Below are 20416 nucleotides of genomic sequence, written 5' to 3' on the forward strand. Positions count from 1 at the left end.
GTATATCCAACATATTTGCATATGACTACCATACTCAACGTAATGACTTAGACGAAACATACACATATTTGATGGAATGTTCCCTACCCAGTCTAGAATCTTTGTCATTAACATATCAAAATCATCATAAGGATTACCTGTCCTCATGCTCACTGTCCGAGTTTATATCTTTATACAGACGGAGAAAACGCTCTAAAAAGCCTTTGGACAATCCCCAGTACGTTAATGGAGGACAAGTGAACGATGTCATGGCTATGGCAGATCTGCAGAACGATGGCAATGATGACGATGGCAACATCTATGTCAACGTTGCGAACGCAACGCGTATGTATAGTAATCGTTACACACATTAGATATTCAATGACGAACATATGCAACATGTCTTAATGTTTTGTTTTTGTTTGTTTGTTTGTTTGCAATTGTTTGTTTGTTTGAGACTTTCTAATTCCCGACAATCTGAAATCGCCCTGTTATTTACAGATGTTATGTTGTATGAAATATTATTTAAAAATGTCGTCCATATCACATGAGCAATGGTTAAACGTTGTGCATTTTGGTCTGAGCTAATGCGTACATTGAATGAGATACTTTTCTTTTTGTTTTTGTTTTTCTTCAGAACTTGCCATAGGCGACCCCGTCCCTGCTGACCGTCTTGAGGAGGTTTTCAACGATAGACACGCCAATGATGACCAGATATTCCGCGAAGAGTATGGCGTAAGTACTCAAGACATGTACTTTATACGGTGTATTAGTCCCGGTGTTTAGTACTGTTGTGATTTGGGATTTGTTTCGCTTTTCATCAGAGATGATATCTATCTAATGACACTAATATCAACGGAACGGGTGACAATAGCACTATGATAATGATAATGAAAATAAAAAGCCGTTTGATAGATTGCAAGAAAATGTTGTGTTGATTTTGTTGTGATTCTTTGACATTTTTGTCAGTGTTTATGTTTGTCTAATGGCGTGGATGATGATAATGATGAACAAAATATCCTAATCGTAGTCCATAGGAGACAAGACATCCAATCCTCACGAAGAGTACCAGCGACCTGAGAACTACGAGAAAAACCGATTCAAGAACATTTACACCTGTGAGTGTACTGTGATAGTTTCTCTTCTCAACCCGTATCAATGTAACTGTTGTTGTACATATCTAACCTGCAATGAAAATACTTTTACTGTCATGTCATACGTATGGGAAATAAGGGACTACGTGGTTACACCGTATTCACAGATGAAAGCGGTTAGAAGGCATCATATGCGAAATTGAATTTTCTTTACTTCTTTTCTTCCAGACGACCACTCGCGCGTGGTTCTCTCCACCATAGAGGGAGAAGCTGGCAGTGACTACATCAATGCTAACTACGTTGATGTAAGCATGTCACCACTGTGTCTCGATTCGTTAATTTCTTTGATAACTTTCTCCTATCTTTTTACTTTCGTACAATATTGTAGATAGGGGTAGGGCATTTCAAGTAGATCGTTCAGTATGAAAAGCATTTCTCATATGTATCAGACAGATTGTCATGTCAGGCAATTTTCTTGGTAGCGATCTGACCACGTTTTCCTCTCATTTGTAGGGTTATAATCACTCGAAGAAGTTCATTGCTGCACAAGGTAACAAGACAAATCTTCGTTCTTTTCTTACTGTTTGGTATGATATGATATGATAATTGGTGTAACATAAGAATCATTGGCCAAGCAAGTGTGTGTTCTGTCATGAAACAGTTATGGTGCTTACATTTGTCATCAGGGCCTTTGGAGACAACAGTTGATGACTTCTGGAGGATGATATGGGAACAGGACACAGTTACTATTGTCATGGTCACAAATCTGGTGGAGAAAAACAAGGTGAGGTTTGCAATGGAATCGAATTAGTAATTCTATTTTAATTACAGTTGACCAGCATAAATGAATTGTATTCAATGAGCTTTGTCCTGTTTCAACTTCTACATAGCGTTGAGTATCAGGAACGAAAGCAAGTGGCATTTACTTAACGTTGTAATTCGTTACATTCCTATTCACAGCGAAAATGCACGCAGTACTGGCCCATCCGGGACAACAGCAAGTATGGGACTATCCTGGTGACGTTGGAGGACACTACCACTCTTGTGGACTACGTCATCAGGACATTTACCGTGAAACTGACCACAGTAAGTTGAGTATTTTGTTACTCTTGTCTCATGCCATTTCCCACCAAATTTTACCTTATTTGACAACAATTAATGTACCCGTGTCTTTAATGTACCCGTGTGTAACGATCGCCTGGCTCTAGTTTGAAGAAAATCAGAGACAAAAGGAGGAGGAGTTCCATATTTCATACTCTTAGTCACAAATCCATTTCTACACAGGCTATCCATGGCGTTATTTTGACAATACAAAGAATGGTTACAAAAGGTCTTGTAGATATCTTGGGAACAAACATTTTCCTCTTTAAGCTTGATTTTGTTCTTACGGCGTCTCCAGGCAAACAGCCCAGCCCGTGCGGTGACTCATTTCCACTTCACCAGCTGGCCTGACCACGGGGTGCCGCAGAGCCCCCTGGGAATGATGAAGTTCATCCGGCGGGTCAAGACCAGCAACCCTCGCGGGAGGGGACCGATCGTCGTGCACTGCAGGTGTGGTAATACCACTGGGTTATATTGGCCGCTGTTGCATACTGAACGTAGTATTCTTCGGTACATAGTCCTCTTTTATTCTTGTAGGGTTGTGTAGCGAACTAATTTGCCATTACCGGATGAAACCATTTACGGAACTCTTGTACATGTAAACGATTTTCCGTACTTTCTGTATAATAATGATAGAGAGCCGACAAGAAAACGATCATTAAGGTTTTGTTTTATGTGCGTAAAATGTCAATAAAGGGGATGGCCTTTTATTTTGTTATAGGGACACATTGTGCAAGCAGATCAAACTCTAATCTGTCAACACAAATATGCAAACAGTTTTGTATTATGTTCTATCTATAAGTGCGGGAGTTGGGCGTACGGGAACCTTCATCGCCATAGAGGCCATGCAGGAGATGATGGCTGCCGAGGGGAGGGTGGATGTGCACGGCTTCATCGGGCAGATGAGGCACAACCGACACTCCATGGTCCAGACTGTGGTAGTTACATAACTGCCGGGCTTTCTAAACACCTGACAAAGCTCACGTAGAACAAAGTTCTTTTGAACATCATATAGACGATAGTTTTTTCTTCAGCTAAGCGGCATTTTTTTCTGTTTGCTTGTTTGTTGTTGTTCTTGTTTACTTCGAAAGATGCCATACATTGAGTGAATTTTTTTAGTTCTTCTGTTTGTCTGTGCATCACCATTTACTGTAAGGGCAAACAAGTCGTCACTGCGGATTGGAATAGATTTTGAAATAGCTTCAAAACTGACTAATATAATAGGGAAAGTTTATGCCACAACTTGACAATCACAACAACGTACGTGCCTAGTGATTGCATTCTCCCGACCGTTGCAGGACCAGTACGTGTTCATCTACCGCGCCCTGCTGGAGCAGCACCTTTACGGAGACACGGAGGTGGAGGTGGCCAACATCCACAGGCACATGCACAAACTCAAGGCGCCATCAGCCGACCCCAACGAGATGGGATACGAGGCGGAGTTCAAGGTATATAAAATTCTAAAGTATACTTCTACCTTGATGCATTCTCGTTGTCGACCAAATGCTGTCATGGAGCTTTTCAGTGAAGTGATCTCAATCCAGTTTAGCTCACTAAAGAGCTACTCTTCCACTGGTCATGGCAGAGTAGACAGACGCCATGTACAGTATTTACTGGTTCATTGCAAGGGAAAGTCCCCTAGCCCTTTTCGACAAGCACAACAAACATTAGACCACGACTTAACGTCCCGTCCTAAGGACTGCAACCATTTCCGGTAGCGTGCATGCCAGGTGAGCGAAACAGCCTGAAAAGAACTCAAGTCTTCTATAGCTAGTTCCACGGGCAGTGCCGCTAACCACTGGACTATGCACGCTACTTACAAACTTTTTCAGACTTTGGTGTATACATACACGCATGTGTCAGTATGTAAGCGCCTCTGTAATGCAATGTTGTTCTTAATCACGGGCCATGTCTTCATACATTTTATACTTAATCCTTTTTTGTTATATACAGAAGCTGACTCGTATCCCAATCGACCGAGACAACATGCGGGCGGCCAACGAGCCTGCAAACAAGAGCAAGAATAGGGTCGTGACAACTGTGCCCTGTAAGTTACGTTGTTACTGATAAAGAAGATAGTGGATGCTATCTAAAATGTCTGAATGTCTGACTGTTTCCAAAATCATATTCAGCTGCTTGAGTAGCTGATTTTGGGCGTATCTTATTACCTGGATGTCTAACCTGAAGTTGATACTATTGTTGTTGTTGATGTCGCTAATCGAAAGTGTAGCATCGGCATATACATCCAGAAAAAAGTCCAGGCAAACGTTATACGTTTCTATTTTCTAAAAAAATGAAGCCTAAGACTTACATGGCTGTTATCTTGGCTGACAGCAATTTTTCTTCCATTCCCCGTACAGATGACACCACCCGGGTCTTCCTGCCCCGAATCACCGGGGTTAAAGATTCAGACTACATCAACGCCTCTTTTATAGACGTGAGTAGCATGTTAAGAACAGCTTCAAGCCCTTTACCATGTTGCGTGTTTGGAAATATCACTTGTAGGATAGGAGCATCAATAATTCTGTCTCATGACAACACCCCTGATTAAAGTCAAGTGGTGAGATCATCAACCATAGCCTGACTAAAATCGAGCTCCTAGCGGCCTGCCTTGCTGCTGCCGCCACCTAGGAAAGAGAGAGGAGGCATTAACCCCAGGCAGTGAGAGATCGTAAAAACACAGGCAAAGATCAACAACGTATCTCGTAGCAAAGAAGAGGACCTTAGCTTAAACATTTATGTGTTGGTAGAGTTCATTCTGCAAGGATTTAATGGCAGTTTAGATTATGTTACTACAATCTAATCATGCTACGGACTAGTGGGCCAGTTTGCACTCAAGTATCCATCAATATACAACGTACTACACTGATGTTTCTTTGCTTAGCACTCAGCATTCGGGAAAGAGTATGGAAGTTACACACACCACTACCAGTGGACTAGCCCCCTGCTGTAGTGATTGCCTTGTGTGGCCCAGGCATCAGGCGCGGTAGCCTGATTTAATCGCGCTTCTCAGGCCCGTCATACTGCCGCGCCGCGGGGAGGAGTCTACAAGCTCCGGATAGCGGAGTTTGCGTTACACAGACTACAGGCGCGGGAAGGGTTTAACTTTAACTACACTGATGTTGAATTCTTTACATATCAAGATGCATGTATGTGACTTTCTTACCAGGGTTATCGCCAGAAGGACGGTTTCCTGGCGACTCAGGGCCCGCTGCCGAACACTGTGGACGACTTCTGGCGACTGGTGTGGGAATGGAAGTCCTACTCCATTGTCATGTTGACGAGGCTGACGGAGAATGGCAAGGTGTGTGACTTAAGAAATATGGCAATGTGTAGAAACCCTTATTGCAGTTGATTACAAGGCCTTTACATTTACACAGGTACAAGAAGAAAACAGTCTTACGTCTCTGTACATTTAGCCTGACTAAAATCGCGCTCCTAGCGGCAGGCCCTACAATTGCCAGAGGGGGTCATTAACCCCAGCCATCGAGAGATTGTGTAAACACAGGCTATTCCTACATTTACGTTATGTTAAGATTAAACACCAACCGTTGTATTGTAGTCGTTTTGTTGTATGCAGGGAACACGACTTGTTTTTGTCCTTAATTATTTCTCTATTTGTGATTTTAGTAGAAGTGTGGTTATAATGATACTGCACAGATACTCTCCAAAGAAACATATCAATCTGCACTTACTAATGAATGAATGAAATAAATGTCTTCATTGTACATGTATGCCTCGACGGGCTGGTACAGACAGCAGAAAAGCAGAAAGCAGAAACAACAATATAAACTTTAACCATGTGATGGTGCTAAGCTAACAGGGTGGTCAACATCTCTCTTTTTTGTACAAGTGTATATATAGGAACAGATAATTTTGATATACAAGTTTGTTTGTTTTTGTCTTGGTGCATCAAAAATGAATGCCATACCTCGTTTCTCTCCCACGTACCAGGACCAGTGCCACCAGTACTGGCCGGACGGCAGGGCTGAGTACGGGAAGATTAGTGTGGAGCTGAAGGAGACGGAGAAGTGCCCCTCCTTCATCCTGCGCACCTTTCACGTGGGGCACACCGAGAACACGGTGAGTACAGTCAGCCTCTTTCACGGCCTTCTACGGGCGCTGGCGTTTGTTGTTGGGGGAGTACATGTGCTGAATCGCAATTTTCAACAGTGTCTAGATCGTTACAGGTAAAACCCACTTCACATTTCCAAACCGGGGCCCCGCCGGGCAGTTTTCGAACGAAAGGTGGTGAGTTTAGCAACATTTGCGACTCCGGATATGGCAGACTGGCTAAGCTAACGGGCACGAGATTGAGATTTTTTCCACCCATGGCTCAAATTTTTGACCCTGGGAAAGGCACTTCACTAAAGTGGATACCTGACTATGGTTTTGGGAGTAAAGGGGGATGGAAGGAAATAGTTGTGCTCTGCCTTCTAGTACCACGCCATACACAATTGCCCCTACGGCGTACCGTAATACTTGACCAAGTATCATCAACATCCTTTCTTGTGCTCCGCAGGGGCCCCCATTTCGAGTGATTCGCCAGTTCCACTTCCGTGACTGGCCGTGCAATGGTGTTCCAGAAAACGGCGGAAAAGTCTTGGATTTGATTGGCAAGGTAGAGAAGCAGCAGCAGCAGTCTGGGAATGGACCAATCACCGTGCACTGCAGGTAAGACATATTGTACATGAAAAGCCATTGCGATACCTGAAAAGGGATGAAAGCTTACTAATAGTCTCAAGAAAGTGATATCGAACCAGTTTAGTCAGAGCTATTCTTCCACTGACGTGACAGAGAAGAATGCACAGTGTACAGTTTTTGATTATATATAAAGGCTCATTTCACTGGGCAAATTCCCTTAGCTCTTTTCGACAATCACAATAAACAGAAACACCCATCAACCCATCGTTTCCAGCTAAGTCAGTTCACAAATGTACAAGTTTACGCATGACTGAACATATATGCACTTGTAGTTCCGGCGCAGGTCGCACGGGGGCGTTCATCGCCCTGAACACTGTCCTGGAGCGGGTGAAGGCTGAGGGGATCTGTGACTTGTTCCAGACGGTCAAGTCGATGCGGTACAGCCGACCGCACATGGTTCAGACTGCCGTAAGTTGATAGCCTTTAACAGGCTCCACATGTCGCTGGTAACATTGTAAAAATTGGCCATATAACGTTAGATATATAGCATACCAGAGGCGTTAGCCGGCCAACATATTCTTGGAGATTAACTTCAGAAGAAGTTTTTGATGATCTGCAAAATTCACACAAATTCAGTGCCACCGAAGACATTGACAATTAGTATTTAAGAATCATTAGTATGTACAAACATTTCGTTTATTTCAAGGGTCGGTGGACAAAAACGTTAACAATAATTTTGGGAGTAGCATGTAGTTCTTCTTTGACAAGTACGGGCACTAACTCGTGTTTATTTTCTGCAGGACCAGTACCTGTTCTGCTACCAGGCGGTCGTGGAATACCTGGACAGTTTTGACAACTATGCGAATTTCCAGTGATCATCTACCCATTCTTTTCTTCTGTATCAGTTTAAATGTTAGGGACATGTACCGACGACGTTTTAATTTGTAGATTTGTTAAAGAAATCTTGAAAATAACCTCTATACTAAATATAATCAAAACTGAGTAGCTCTGCTTCGAATGATATGGTCCTATGTAACAGCGACGATATATTTTCTTTGATACATTTATGGCGAATATATTACCTTTTGGGTTATTTTTTTTACATATATGTCATGTCCTTTTTTTGTATATTTTTCTGTAGGTAAGAAGATTCCACATTATGTTATCTGCTTAATTCTCTTACCTGCATGCCAAAACAATGTCAGCTCTTTGTCATCCTTAAACCGAGAAAAAACTTCATCTTATCAAGCTACTCCCCGGCGCGCTGGCTTATATTGCACTATAAATGATTCAAACAACTTACAGCTTTTAAACAGTAAGGTCAAGAACAATTGATGAAAAGCCCAGACATCCAAGAATATCTTAAAGGTATTTATTACGCACAAAACTGATGTGTACATGGATATAGGCGGCGCTTCCATGGTGTTACCTGGGCTCTTTGCGCGCCGGCTACAAATCAACCATTGTCATATCAACTCGTGTTTTGGAGACCCAAAAAGTTATTATGAATATAGGTGTAGACATATGGGCCTGTTTGGTCCTGTGTTCACTGGCTTTGGGCCTAATTTATTCTATATTTACGCATTTTACAACTTCGTAGTATATACCCTATGAGAGCCCAATCTGCAGTACCGCTCTCGGCCGCGACCTGAAAAGTGACTAAGACGACCGTCAAATTGCCATATTTCGGTCTTTTCGGGAATGGGGAAATCGGGAAAGGCTCGCAAAGGGTTTGACATTTTTTGGCTTGTTTGACTTTGTTGTCCATAATAGAACTATTTAAAGTAAAAAAAATGCACTATCATACACATTTCAATCTTAGACAAATAGATATTAGGTCATAAGTGATACGTTTTCTCTGTATTTTACATACAGTCTGAAGTAGCCGAGCTGCCTGTAAATTGCCATGCTCTAAAGGGCTACAACACGTAAATTTCCATCCCTTTGTTAATAAAAGACGACGATATCCAATTCAGCAGTGTATTGTCTGTCTATCAATAGTTTTTCCTTCAAAATGCTGTAATGTGTGTGGATTACTTAACGGTGCAATACGCAGAGGAGTAGCACTTATTCATAAGGTTTAAAACTCTGACATGCATTTCATCAAGATAGTTTTGCTATATAATCCAGTGCTAGTTGTGAATCTTATGTATGACTTAATTCACATGTCTCTAAAGTAATGGTTTGGGTTTCAACATTGTTAATTGTCATATCCCTTGATTCCTTGCGTGAGTTTTCAATATGAACGTTGATATTAATGTGTATTCTGACTTTGAATAAATACCTGATCTTTCGAATCAAGTACCGTTTTCTTCCTTCAAGTCAGTTCGTTTATCCAGCCTTAATTACAATCACTTTTCGGGTGCTCATAGATATAATTTATCTACTACATACCTATTCGGAGTCAGAACCACAAGTGAAGGACACAACCTGTAAAACTAATATAGGCATTACCAAGGACGTCGGGCACAATATCGGCCAGCCCTCCAAGCTTTAATATTTAAACCTTACTTGGTAGCCTTCCTCTGATCTTGTTTGTGAGCAGGCTTAGTTTTTTTAGCTCTTTCAAAGTACTTATTTTAATTCAATGTTGAGATTTTTTCGGTGGCGTGAGGAATATGAAGTCATGATGATGTCCTTGAGACACAAAGTTCCCAACATGTGAACTAACACCTCAAAGCCACGAACATGACATCTTATGTTAAAAGTCATGTATCGAATTATAATTCGCTATTTTTCAGATAGAGACAGCGTGTTTACCACAAGTCATGAGTTTGCAATCCCGTAGGGCATAGCAAGTTTTACTTGTGGTTTATTGCACATGATGAACTGCAGAATTATATATGTACAGTTTTCACATTTCAATAACAGCAGCTAACTACTTGCACAAAAATTACACATGTACATCATAACATACATAAATCCGTCTTATATGAAGTGCGTAATACGTTATTTGATAAAAGCTAGGAACTATAAGCAGATTGCCAAATCTAAATGGATTCATTATGATAATGACCAACTCTGTACGTACCCACTGTTCATCGTCATTTGTTATCAGTTTCTGTCACGTAACATAATGTTACCGCTATCCGTCCGTTTTGTTTATATAACATAAAAATAGTCTACTATAATTAGATATGATACAGTTTTGTGTGTCTGTCCTGTCCTGTCCATCCTCATGCCAGATCAGAGGGTCGGGGAATATGGTAGCGTCCAGTATCAGCCCCCTCCACTCTCTCCTGTCTCTGGCTCTGTGGGCGCACTCAGCCAGTGACTTGCCCATCCACGATCGGATGTTTTGTGTGTAGATAACGTGAAAATAGTCTATTATAATTAGATACAGTTAACACTTGTTTGAAATGTGAAAATATAAGTGACATTTAGTAGAGCCACTACACTGAAACCCTTCTATCGGCAAACTATGAAGGAAACGTGACTTTTAACGGCCTAATATCCTGTGGATTTATTTGAGAAAACCTGAAATATTGTTATTATTGCTTCTAAAGGTAACATTATTGAAAACAAACCCAATTAAGCCTTAAAGAATTCAAACCCCTTTGCGAGCCTTTCACGATTTCCCCATTCCCGAAATGACCGGAATCTGGCAATTTGGCGGTCGTCTTAGTCACTTTTCAGGTCGCGGCCGCGAGTGGTACTGCAGATTGGGCTATGATAGGGGGTATAGTCTCTATTTGTAAAATGTGATAACATGCAGAAAAGTAAGTGTGAGCCCGTGCATTTTTTTAAAATAGATTCAGAATTTATTGTGTACATCTAGAATAATTATGAAGACTCTTGGTGACACAGAAGACCAATTTGTGGGCACTAAGTGAACACGTCTTGTACCACCATGTCCACCCGTTGAAGCGCCACCTACATTTGTGTTGAATATCAAATCTTGTACGTAATGAGTGATTAATGATATGTTTGAGTATCTTCCGTGTTATCATAACAATTCTGGCCTTTTACACAGCTATTCATCCCCTTGTATAGGACAAAGGACTGTCAGTGAAGCCAGGACCGCACCAGGAAAACATCACGATCTGTCACCCAAGTATCTACTTGGAGATCTTATCCGATTTCATATGGCAACTTTGGCCTTTTATCTAACTGTTAATTCGCTTACATAATGAGAATTTTGACACTAAGCAACAATGTGTTTCAAGTGAAAACAAACACCTACTATAATTCCTAAAACCTTCTTTTTTGTGAAATCACAATGATAAAGGATTTATACATTGTTTATCGTATGACGAACTGTTTGTTTAATCATTCTTAAAATGGTCGAAATTTTAGCTTACGCTCACATCAATTTTGGGGTGTGGGAAGGATGTCATCCACAAAACAGATCCGGTATCAAATATGACACAACTGGACAAAGTGGCGTTATATTCACCTTCTATTTCTCAAATCGACAGTCAGCGTAACGTTGATGAATACATATCAATGATAAAGCAAAATCAAAACATGCATTCAAGATAATGTCGTGTGTATGAATAGTATTACAGCGACAGGATGTATCTCGAAATAGCCTATAATAAAGTTTCTACTGTTTATAACTACGTACATATTGATGGACAGATTTGATATATCTTCCTTGTATATTTTCCCGTTCAATCATAACCCAGCAACTTCCCATTGTGCGCACTATAACAGCTATACCTACAGGCTTACATGTATGAACAGTCGGCTCAACAAAGCATTTTATCTTAGCTAGTCATATCACATAACATTCAAAAGCATTGATACTGTTACTATTAAGTCTGTTTACAGATTAGATATGTGCAGAAAAATACTAGCCAGTAGTACATGTACTTAGAGCTTTCTGGCAACATCTAAGTTATTGGTTATTAAACACAAACTTTTTTTAAATCCTAAATTGATTAAATCAAATTCAAATTCCCTAGCATTGCAAGGAAATGTTTTCTTCAACCTGTCTAAATGTTGAAATAACATTGTGGACAACAGTGGCTATCTCCAAGCAGTGGTTGAGTCGCGGAGATATCCTCTTACGAGGAGGAGGAGCGCACCGGTAAATTTCCCGACAACTATTCTATCTCCGCGACTCAACCACTGCTTGAAGAGTAAACAGTGGGACCAGATCACTGGAAGTTGGCGTAGTCATCAAAACTATCCAGATACTCCATCACAGCCTTGTAGCAGAACAGGTACTGTTCCTACGGGATTCAATATCAATAAAAGAACATCATGATTTTATCATTATTGTCATACATACTACATTTAAGATAGATGTAAGCAATGAATGCATGTTAACAAGATTGTCGAATAATTCTTAACCAATAGTTGACGGAATCTATGTTTTATAAGCATATAGACTTTATCTTTGATTAATTCTCCACGTATAGAACAAATCTATGCGTTTCACAGTCTTGCCACTTCTTTGGGATTATCTTAGTGGTTCTATATGTAGTTTTGTGATGGTTTTACAGTACAGATGATGGTAAAAATGTGATCATGATTGGATTAACTTACGGCAGTCTGAACCATGTGCGGCCGGCTGTACCGCATAGACTTGACCGTCTGGAACAGGTCACAGATCCCCTCAGCCTTCACTCGCTCCAGGACGGTGTTCAGGGCGATGAACGCCCCCGTGCGACCTGCGCCGTTACTGTAGGGGGATGTGGAGAGATTCTGTTGTTTATGTGCGTACTTATTCTAACATTATGTACACATACTGATTTCCTTTGTCGCTGTAATGCCACACGATTAACAAAGAAATCCTTACTCTTGTGCCTTACTCTTGTGCCCTATTCTTGCGATTGCTAATCCTCCAACTATTTCGCTGTAATCAAGAATCAATGTAACCTAGCTCCTTCATCGTTGCCTATTTCTACTACCAAAATATTGTCTGGCCTAATACCAGCCTACTCACTAACTTGGATGGCGCACAGACTAAACCTGGCAATGGTAGCCTCCATAGCAAGCTCTCTGGGCCTTTTTCGTCTTTTTTTGGCTCATAATACACTTTTGCTGGCCATTTCGTTTTGTACTGGGTCGCTTGTACCGGCACTACAGGCACTCTAGTGGCCAGTAAAAGTGTATTATGAGCAAAAAAAATGAAAATGCAAAGAGAGCCTTAGCACTGTGGAGGCTATGACAATGACTAGTAGCCTGTGACAGTAGGTGTCGTATGTAACAGTACGAATGATGGTCACCTGCAGTGGACGGTGATTGGTCCGTTTCCAGACTTCATCTGCTGCTTCTGGACCTGACCAATCAGATCCAGCACCCTGTTGGCGTTCCGAGGCACGCCTGTTGCTGACCAGTCGTGGAAGTGGAACTGGCGGATCTCTCGGCGGGGTGATTCCTGTGTTAACGACCAGTGACACATGTGTTTTAAGGTGTGAGGCAACGGATTATAAGGTGCATTTGACAATGGAAAATACTCATTCTTACAAGGTATCAACGTAGTACATGTAATGATAAAATTAAGCACCGTTACGAAAGCATCTTATACCACCACGCACGACACTACATATGATTTACTATGAGTAACAGGGTTAGAGAAAGGTCTTGACTTAAAACTGCTGACAGGCCCTTGAGAAAGGAACGTTAACTTGACACGAATTTCCCACTTCACAAAATGAGGTAGGTAGAAGCTATCGTAACCCCTGCTTTTCCTATCTACTAAGTCTGTTAGTCCTCACTCTAAGAAAGGTGTTCTTTCGAGCATGAAGTGTCTGACTTAGGATGACGAGGTGCTGTTTTGTGTACCCCTTAACCTTGAAGTGGTCTTTTTACGACTATATATATATATGTCCTTACTTGTTTGTCTGTGTTGGAGACGTGGAAAGTGCGGAGAGTGTAGCCCTCGCTCTGCTCCGTGTTCTTCAGCTCTACCCGGACCTTCCCGTACGTCTGTCTCTCCTCCGGCCAGTACTTCGCGCTCTTCTCCTGTGTGGAACACAAATCAATCGCTTCAGTACAATCACTAATCTCTCGGCTTGGCTTCGCAAACGAAGATCGTCTAGGGATTTTGCCCACGTCTGGTAATTACTAATTCGAGAGAACAAAATACTTCTTTAGCATGTTCATTACTCTGTGGGTTTCTTGTTTTATACCTTATTGCAAAATTTCTCACTATTTCTGTTCATGCATTTTCTGCATGCATACATAGGCTTTGGGGACAGCCTTCCCATTCTGTCAGTTGCACCATCTTCCTTCTCACATCATGAAACGCTGCAAAATTAAACTTCGGACACACAACAATACAAACAAGCTGACTAAGATCTATATCTACGTTATTACGTGATGACCACTGATGAAGACTATCATGACGATAAATCTTAATAAGGGTTTAAACTTACCCTTCCGTTCTCCTCCAGTTCGGTCAGCATGACGATAGAGCAGGACTCCCAGTGCCACACCATCCGCCAGAAGGTCTCCAATGTGTTCGGCAGCGGGCCCTGGGTTGCGATGAACCCGTCCCTCTGGCGATAACCCTGGTTGGAAATAGAATTAGAATAGAAGCGCTAAATTTGTCCTTCGACGAAGTAGGCCATGTGCATGTTGTCTGAAAAGAATGTTCTTTGTTCATCATGTCAATTACTAGTCTAATTATTTATTATACGCCGTCGGGGTTATTCTTTGTTTATCAAATAGGTTAACTTTATTGTAAGATCATGCCCGAAGGCTAATTGCAAAGTGAAACAGTGGCATACAGAATCGGATAATTAACCAAGAATGAACTGAACTATATAGATAGATTAAATAGGAATTGATTTTTGTTCAAAATCTATTTCCACCTAGATAATCGGGGCTGATTTCTAGGACATGAATTGTCCGACATTTTCATAGATAAACTGGTTGGACGACTTAAGTAAGAATATTGTTTTTGATGATCGTTAAGGAGTATTACGCATGAAAGCAAATGTTGAAAACGATAAAAAGACATTTCGAGGACGTGAAAATGTAGATAACTTAGAAACTATTACTATTTCAATCCGTCAAGCCATGCATGATGCAACTACGCGTCAGCTGATATAATAATAGTTACTTACGTCAATGAATGAGCCGTTGATGTAGTCGGAGCCGATGACTCCGGTGATTTTGGGCAGGAACACACGACAGGTGTCGTCTTCGCGGGTAGATTGACAAAGAGCATATAATTACTTTCCACTATTACATAGCTATCTTATATTAAAACAATGGCAATGCATCTGAGTGGACAAGAATGTGAGTTTTACATGTTGCGTAAGTTTATTATTCTCTGAAGAAAACTACAGCTATAGTTAGATACAGCTATAGTTAGATATCAGTCAAAGCAATTTGCATCAAACATACATAGAAATGCGGGTAACAGCTTGGATACATGATACGTACAAGGCACGATGGAGACTACCCTGTTCTTCCCCTTGTTCTCCTGCTTGTTGGCTGACTTCATGTTGTCTTGATCAACCGGGATCCGGGTTAGCTTCTACAGGACACAGGATAATCGAGAAATGTGTTAAGAGTACAGTCTAATTCTTTTCCTCGCATGCAAAGCGCTTCTTTCTTCTTCTTCGAATGGACTTAAATCCCTACACATGAAGCTCCTTTGGTGAGATTTCCATGCTGTATGGGATTGTATATGTCGATGCGACGTTTTGTACATTTATCTATTGTGCATGTTTTGGCCGGTCCAACAGCACTCACATTCCTAAACGATGCATATACACATTAACAAGACACACGCGTCTTACATCTGCCTGAAGATAACTGTTTGGATGACATACAGCATAGTTACAGGTACGTGCATACCTTGAACTCCGCCTCGTATCCCATCTCGTTGGGGTCCGCTGATGGCGCCTTGAGTTTGTGCATGTGCCTGTGGATGTTGGCCACCTCCACCTCCGTGTCTCCGTACAGGTGTTGCTCCAACAGGGCGCGGTAGATGAACACGTACTGGTCCTGAGGTAGCAGAGTTGTAAAGATACGTGTGGGGAAATCATTGAAGAAAATCAAAAGCAGAGGAAACGTGACCTGAAGCCTATTACACTGTGTCAGCAACTGAACTACAGTAGGGTTTATATGTACAAATGTTGAACTGAAAGTCAGACGTCCGGTATTTTTCATCAGTCCTTGACTTAAGACGAAACTTTGCGTTCGCATGCGCGCGTGTGAGCGTGTGTGTGTGTGTGTGTGTGTGTGCGCGCGTGCGCATTTTGTGTGTGTGTGCTCGCGCGTACGTGTGTGTGCGTGTTTGTGTGTGTGTATATAGTCCCTAATTGCTCGTTCGTACCACAGTCTGGACCATGAGTGGCGGTTGTGCCTCATCTGCCCGATGAAGCGGTGCACATCCACCCTCCCCTGGGCAGCCATCATCTCCTGCATGGCCTCTATGGCGATGAAGGTTCCGCTACGTCCGACTCCCGCACTGCAGTCAAACAATGGGTGAAATGAAAAAGAAGCACTGCTCTTACAAATAAAGGCCCGAACATATAAGTTGTACGATCGCGCATGTATCATCTAAAATCCATCTGTCATGTTGCTACCCTAGGATCTCGCCTAAGATTGATGCTTCTCCAGCCTGCTTAAAAATTATACATCAAAATTGTACGACGACTTACGACGAATAGGACCTCGCCCTAATGCTTCCGTAAAAATTGAAAGAAAGGGACCCGCCGGGTAGTGTACGGACAGGTTTTTTTTCACTGTCAGGTGTGACTCCTACGGGGCTCCGTGGGACACCCTGTGGCTGGCAGGATGTTTTCGCGAACGCGGTCGGCCCAGCAATTAAAATCAGCCTGGGACATATTTGTGGCTTCTGAGCCGGGCCTGGGCTACAGCCCCGACGGGAACCGGTGCAACTGACCATGTTGCCGTAGCATATATGATACATACCCCAAGCAACTGGACATCATTTCGCTTTCTCTTGGATACGATGTGCAGAACTTGTGCAGAAGTTAGGTGTGACGGATCGTTCAGTGTAATATAACCAGCTGCTGCCGCACCGCGTGTCTGCGAAGCTGGTGTGTTACGCCGAAGGGCTGTTATACCGGCTATATAGATACAGATAGATACAGATACCGGACATCAAAATCATACAAAAAAAAAACCCATACCTGCAGTGCACGACGATCGGTCCCCTCCCGGGAGGGTTGCTGGTCTTGGCCCGCCGGATGAACTTCATCATTCCCAGGGGGCTTTGCGGCACCCCGAAGTCCGGCCAGCTGATGAAGTGGAACTGAGTCACCGTCCGGGGCGGGTCTTCGTCCTAAAGGCAGCATACAATTTACAGTTGTGTCAATCAAATACATATTTGCATGCGTAAGCTTTATGGTGTCTGACGAGATCATGAGAGGACCTGGTTAGGTATGTAGGTGCTAACAGTTTGAAACTCGACATTCTGCTTTGGAAAGAAATTTTTTATATATTCAAGAATTACATGTATTGTCGAAGCAAAAGTTAGATGGTGCAATCATTGATTTACTGATATGAAATACTAATACTAGGCCTTCTAATTTGCATACTTTGTGCATATAAGACAAGATTCATGTCAATCAAAGTTCACATGTTCGTCAATCATTGACCAGTAGTTTAACATGCATGTTCTACATATTTGCTTGAATTTATATATCTATTGATTTGATTGTAACTGGTACGGTGATGAGAAAAATTTCAATCGCTCGCTTTCAATCTTTCTCTCACGGTCACCTTTTGTATGTCGAAGGTCCTGATGACGTAATCCACCAGGTTGGTCGTTTCCTCCAAAGTAACCCGAATGTTGCCATAGTCCATACTATCCTTGTTTGGCCAGTACTGGGAACACTTCGTCTGTAAACAGACAAATAGAGTCCCCAAAACACACATGAAAATCAGCAATATGGAGAAAACATGCAATGTCAATCTTCAAGAAAATGACGTACCTGCGTACCGACGCAGATGTATATCCATCTGGCAGGGGACCAACTACATGTAGCTGTATCATGGGACTTTTCACATGATGACAAGTATTAGATTTGTGGTACAGAGAATGTCGTCGTAGAAATCTCTCAGCAATGTACAATTTGAGCATCCGAATCACATGAAGACATCTCAATTCAATGTAAGGCAGCAGTACACACGGGAACCACTCGACTGCAAATACAAATATATTATATGTACCAACCTTGTTCTTTTCCTTCAGGTTGGTGACCATAACGATAGTAGCCGAGTCCTGCTCCCAAACCATCCTCCAGAAGTCGTTTATGGTATTGGGCAGTGGACCTTAGTCAGGAATTCGATAGAATTTTAGTCTATTTTACATACAACTCATGTTTGTCTCATTGATATCAAAACTATATGTCAGTAAATATATCACAGTATAACATATAAAACATTATGTATTAAATATTCAACAGATTAGATTATGATGAGCACAGACTAGTGAGTATATTAAACGATGCCATAACAGATAATTTACCTTGTGCAGCAATGAACATCTTCGGGTGGTTGTAGCCCTTAACAGTGAGAGAGTTCATCGGTTAGTCACGCAAAATACTATTTCCTTGGTGTAGATGTAAAAAGTTATGCTATAAATGTAGTATGTTGTTGGCTACTTTCTCCTTTGTTTCAATTCCAATGACAGACCATATTTCTCCTAACAGCGACCTTATACTACTTTTATTTGCCATCGTCATACTCTACACAACCGCTACGGTGGATTAGACTATCTCTGATACCTACTGATTAACGAACAAATACAAGAAATCTATGAGACTTACGTCAATAAAGTTGGCATTGATGTAATCAGTGCCTGGTTGGTCCTCCAGGGTAGTGAGAACAACCCTCGAGTGGTCATCTGTGGAGAAAGGCAGTTGTAACAGCCAATATCATATGGTAAAAAGGAACAAATGAACACATAAACATTGTTACTTTTAGAAATGCATGTGCGGAATAACTATGACCAATAAGATTGTAGCAATTTTTCATTAAAAGGATTGGAACTCACATGTGAAAATATTCTTGAAGCGGTTTTTAGTCCCGTTCTCCGGCCGCAAGTGCTCATCACGAGGGTTGCAGGCCTCCTCGGGTATCGACTTAGTTAAATAAAAGTTATAAATGTTAAATGTCACATACGTCTTTCGAGATTCTGAAACATCATCATATCAACTAAACAAATGTTCCTAATGTGTCCATATGGCTCTTGTATTATGCTAATATCAGTAAATCTATGATAGTGCAGATTCAACTTACTTTGAAAAGAAACGCGTGTAACTTTTATTCTTCTGACCACGAGGCAATGTAATAGACGAAAATGTTGCGTGGCAAATTTCAATTTCTAAGTACACAAAATTAATCAAGGAAAAGCAATGAAACAAGAAATCCATCATAACAAGATGTAACCTCACCGCAAACTCCTCGCGGAAGACCTGGTTGTCGTTCGCGTGTCTGTGGTCATAAACCTCCTCCAGCCGGCTCGCAGGGATGGGAGTACTGAAGTCAGTCACTGGACAAAGATGTTGACGAAACATTGACACCATTCATCATCAGATCAGAGGCTGTGGATATTTTCTGACTGGTAATCTTTTGTGCTGAAAGCCTTGGCAAGTGCAGTGGATTATGACAGAATGAAGAGGAAGAGCAGGACTAGAAAGCAGTTTGTAAACTTTGTCAAAGAGAAAGAGTGTAAAAAGAAGTAGTGAAACCAAATAAGTAGTCTAGTGGATTGGAAGCTGACGATTTTCTGTATTAAGTAAAAAGGGGCCAAGGACCTCAAGTATAGTAAAGTAATAATGTTCCCTCTGAATATCACATTCAAAATCAACATACTTGGTGCTGCTGGGACGTTGTCGTACACGGCAGCGTTGTCCATGTCATCGTTATCATTGTCCTCAACGTTGTTGTCATGAATTTTGTCGTCATTGATTGTGTCGTATTCCACTGGTGCCATTTCTATAGCCTTGTTGTCTGTTCCTGTTCGCTGGGAAAGTAATGTCTTCTTGGTGGCTTTCCTTCGTCTGAAAGGCATATGTTGGATTAAGTCATGATCATAAAGTGACCATCGCAGTACTTTACAGTACATACAACTGTACATTCTGCGGGCGTAATAGTAGTAGTAGTACATTCTGTCGGAGAGATACGGATGTGTATGTTTGTTTGTGTTTGTGTGTATGTATGTGTGCGCGTGTGTGTGTGTGTGTGTGCGTGTGTGTGTGTGTGTGTGTGTGTGTGTGTGTGTGTGTGTGTGTGTGCGTGCACATATATGGGGGTGTATGTGTGTATGTGTGCGTGTGTGTAAGTGTACATGTACATGTGACTCACCGGTAGCAGCAGACCAGGGCAGCAGCGATGATCCCGAGCAGAAGAACGCCACCGCAGACTGATGTAATTATGATGATGAGGCGCGTGTCCAGCGTATGTCCTTGCCCTGAACCTGAAATACATCAGTTAACTTTTGAGGGATTTTGTCCGTTGTGCGCAAATAAAGCTAGATATGATCAATATGATTGTAGAATTTTTCTATCCATGTGATACTACTGATGATAAGATGGATGGGCGTTCTACCACAGACATAGTAGTGATTATGCCATGCATTTTCATCTTTTTCACCTTGCTCATTACAAAGATATATATCAATAGTTATGCTGTCAATGAACCTACCGGTTGTCACTGGT

General features: G+C 41.7%; 2 protein-coding genes across 2 annotated transcripts; one reads left to right on the forward strand and one right to left on the reverse strand.

The window, feature by feature from the left end:
* The first annotated feature begins 163 nt into the window (after positions 1 to 163).
* On the forward strand, positions 164 to 9094 carry LOC118432300 (receptor-type tyrosine-protein phosphatase alpha-like). Its single transcript, XM_035843839.1, has 17 exons — positions 164 to 324; positions 617 to 714; positions 1010 to 1097; positions 1302 to 1378; positions 1587 to 1623; positions 1760 to 1857; positions 2034 to 2159; positions 2473 to 2624; positions 2977 to 3112; positions 3473 to 3622; positions 4128 to 4221; positions 4535 to 4611; positions 5344 to 5478; positions 6129 to 6257; positions 6697 to 6848; positions 7151 to 7286; positions 7619 to 9094. Exons 1-17 carry the CDS (start codon positions 249 to 251, stop codon positions 7691 to 7693), a joined length of 1836 nt encoding a protein of 611 aa, XP_035699732.1. The 5' UTR covers positions 164 to 248; the 3' UTR covers positions 7694 to 9094.
* A 2815-nt stretch (positions 9095 to 11909) lies between these two features.
* Positions 11910 to 18253, reverse strand: LOC118431448 (receptor-type tyrosine-protein phosphatase alpha-like). Its single transcript, XM_035842688.1, is given in 14 exon segments — positions 11910 to 11995; positions 12312 to 12447; positions 12995 to 13146; positions 13605 to 13733; positions 14147 to 14281; positions 14840 to 14916; positions 15162 to 15255; positions 15579 to 15728; positions 16060 to 16079; positions 16082 to 16194; positions 16883 to 17034; positions 17475 to 17594; positions 17929 to 18026; positions 18223 to 18253. Coding segments are annotated over 14 exon segments (1470 nt in total). The 5' UTR covers positions 18242 to 18253; the 3' UTR covers positions 11910 to 11920.
* Positions 18254 to 20416: the final 2163 nt, after the last annotated feature.

Source organism: Branchiostoma floridae, chromosome 15 (genome assembly GCF_000003815.2).
Source record: "Branchiostoma floridae strain S238N-H82 chromosome 15, Bfl_VNyyK, whole genome shotgun sequence".
Taxonomy (NCBI): Eukaryota; Metazoa; Chordata; class Leptocardii; order Amphioxiformes; family Branchiostomatidae; genus Branchiostoma; species Branchiostoma floridae.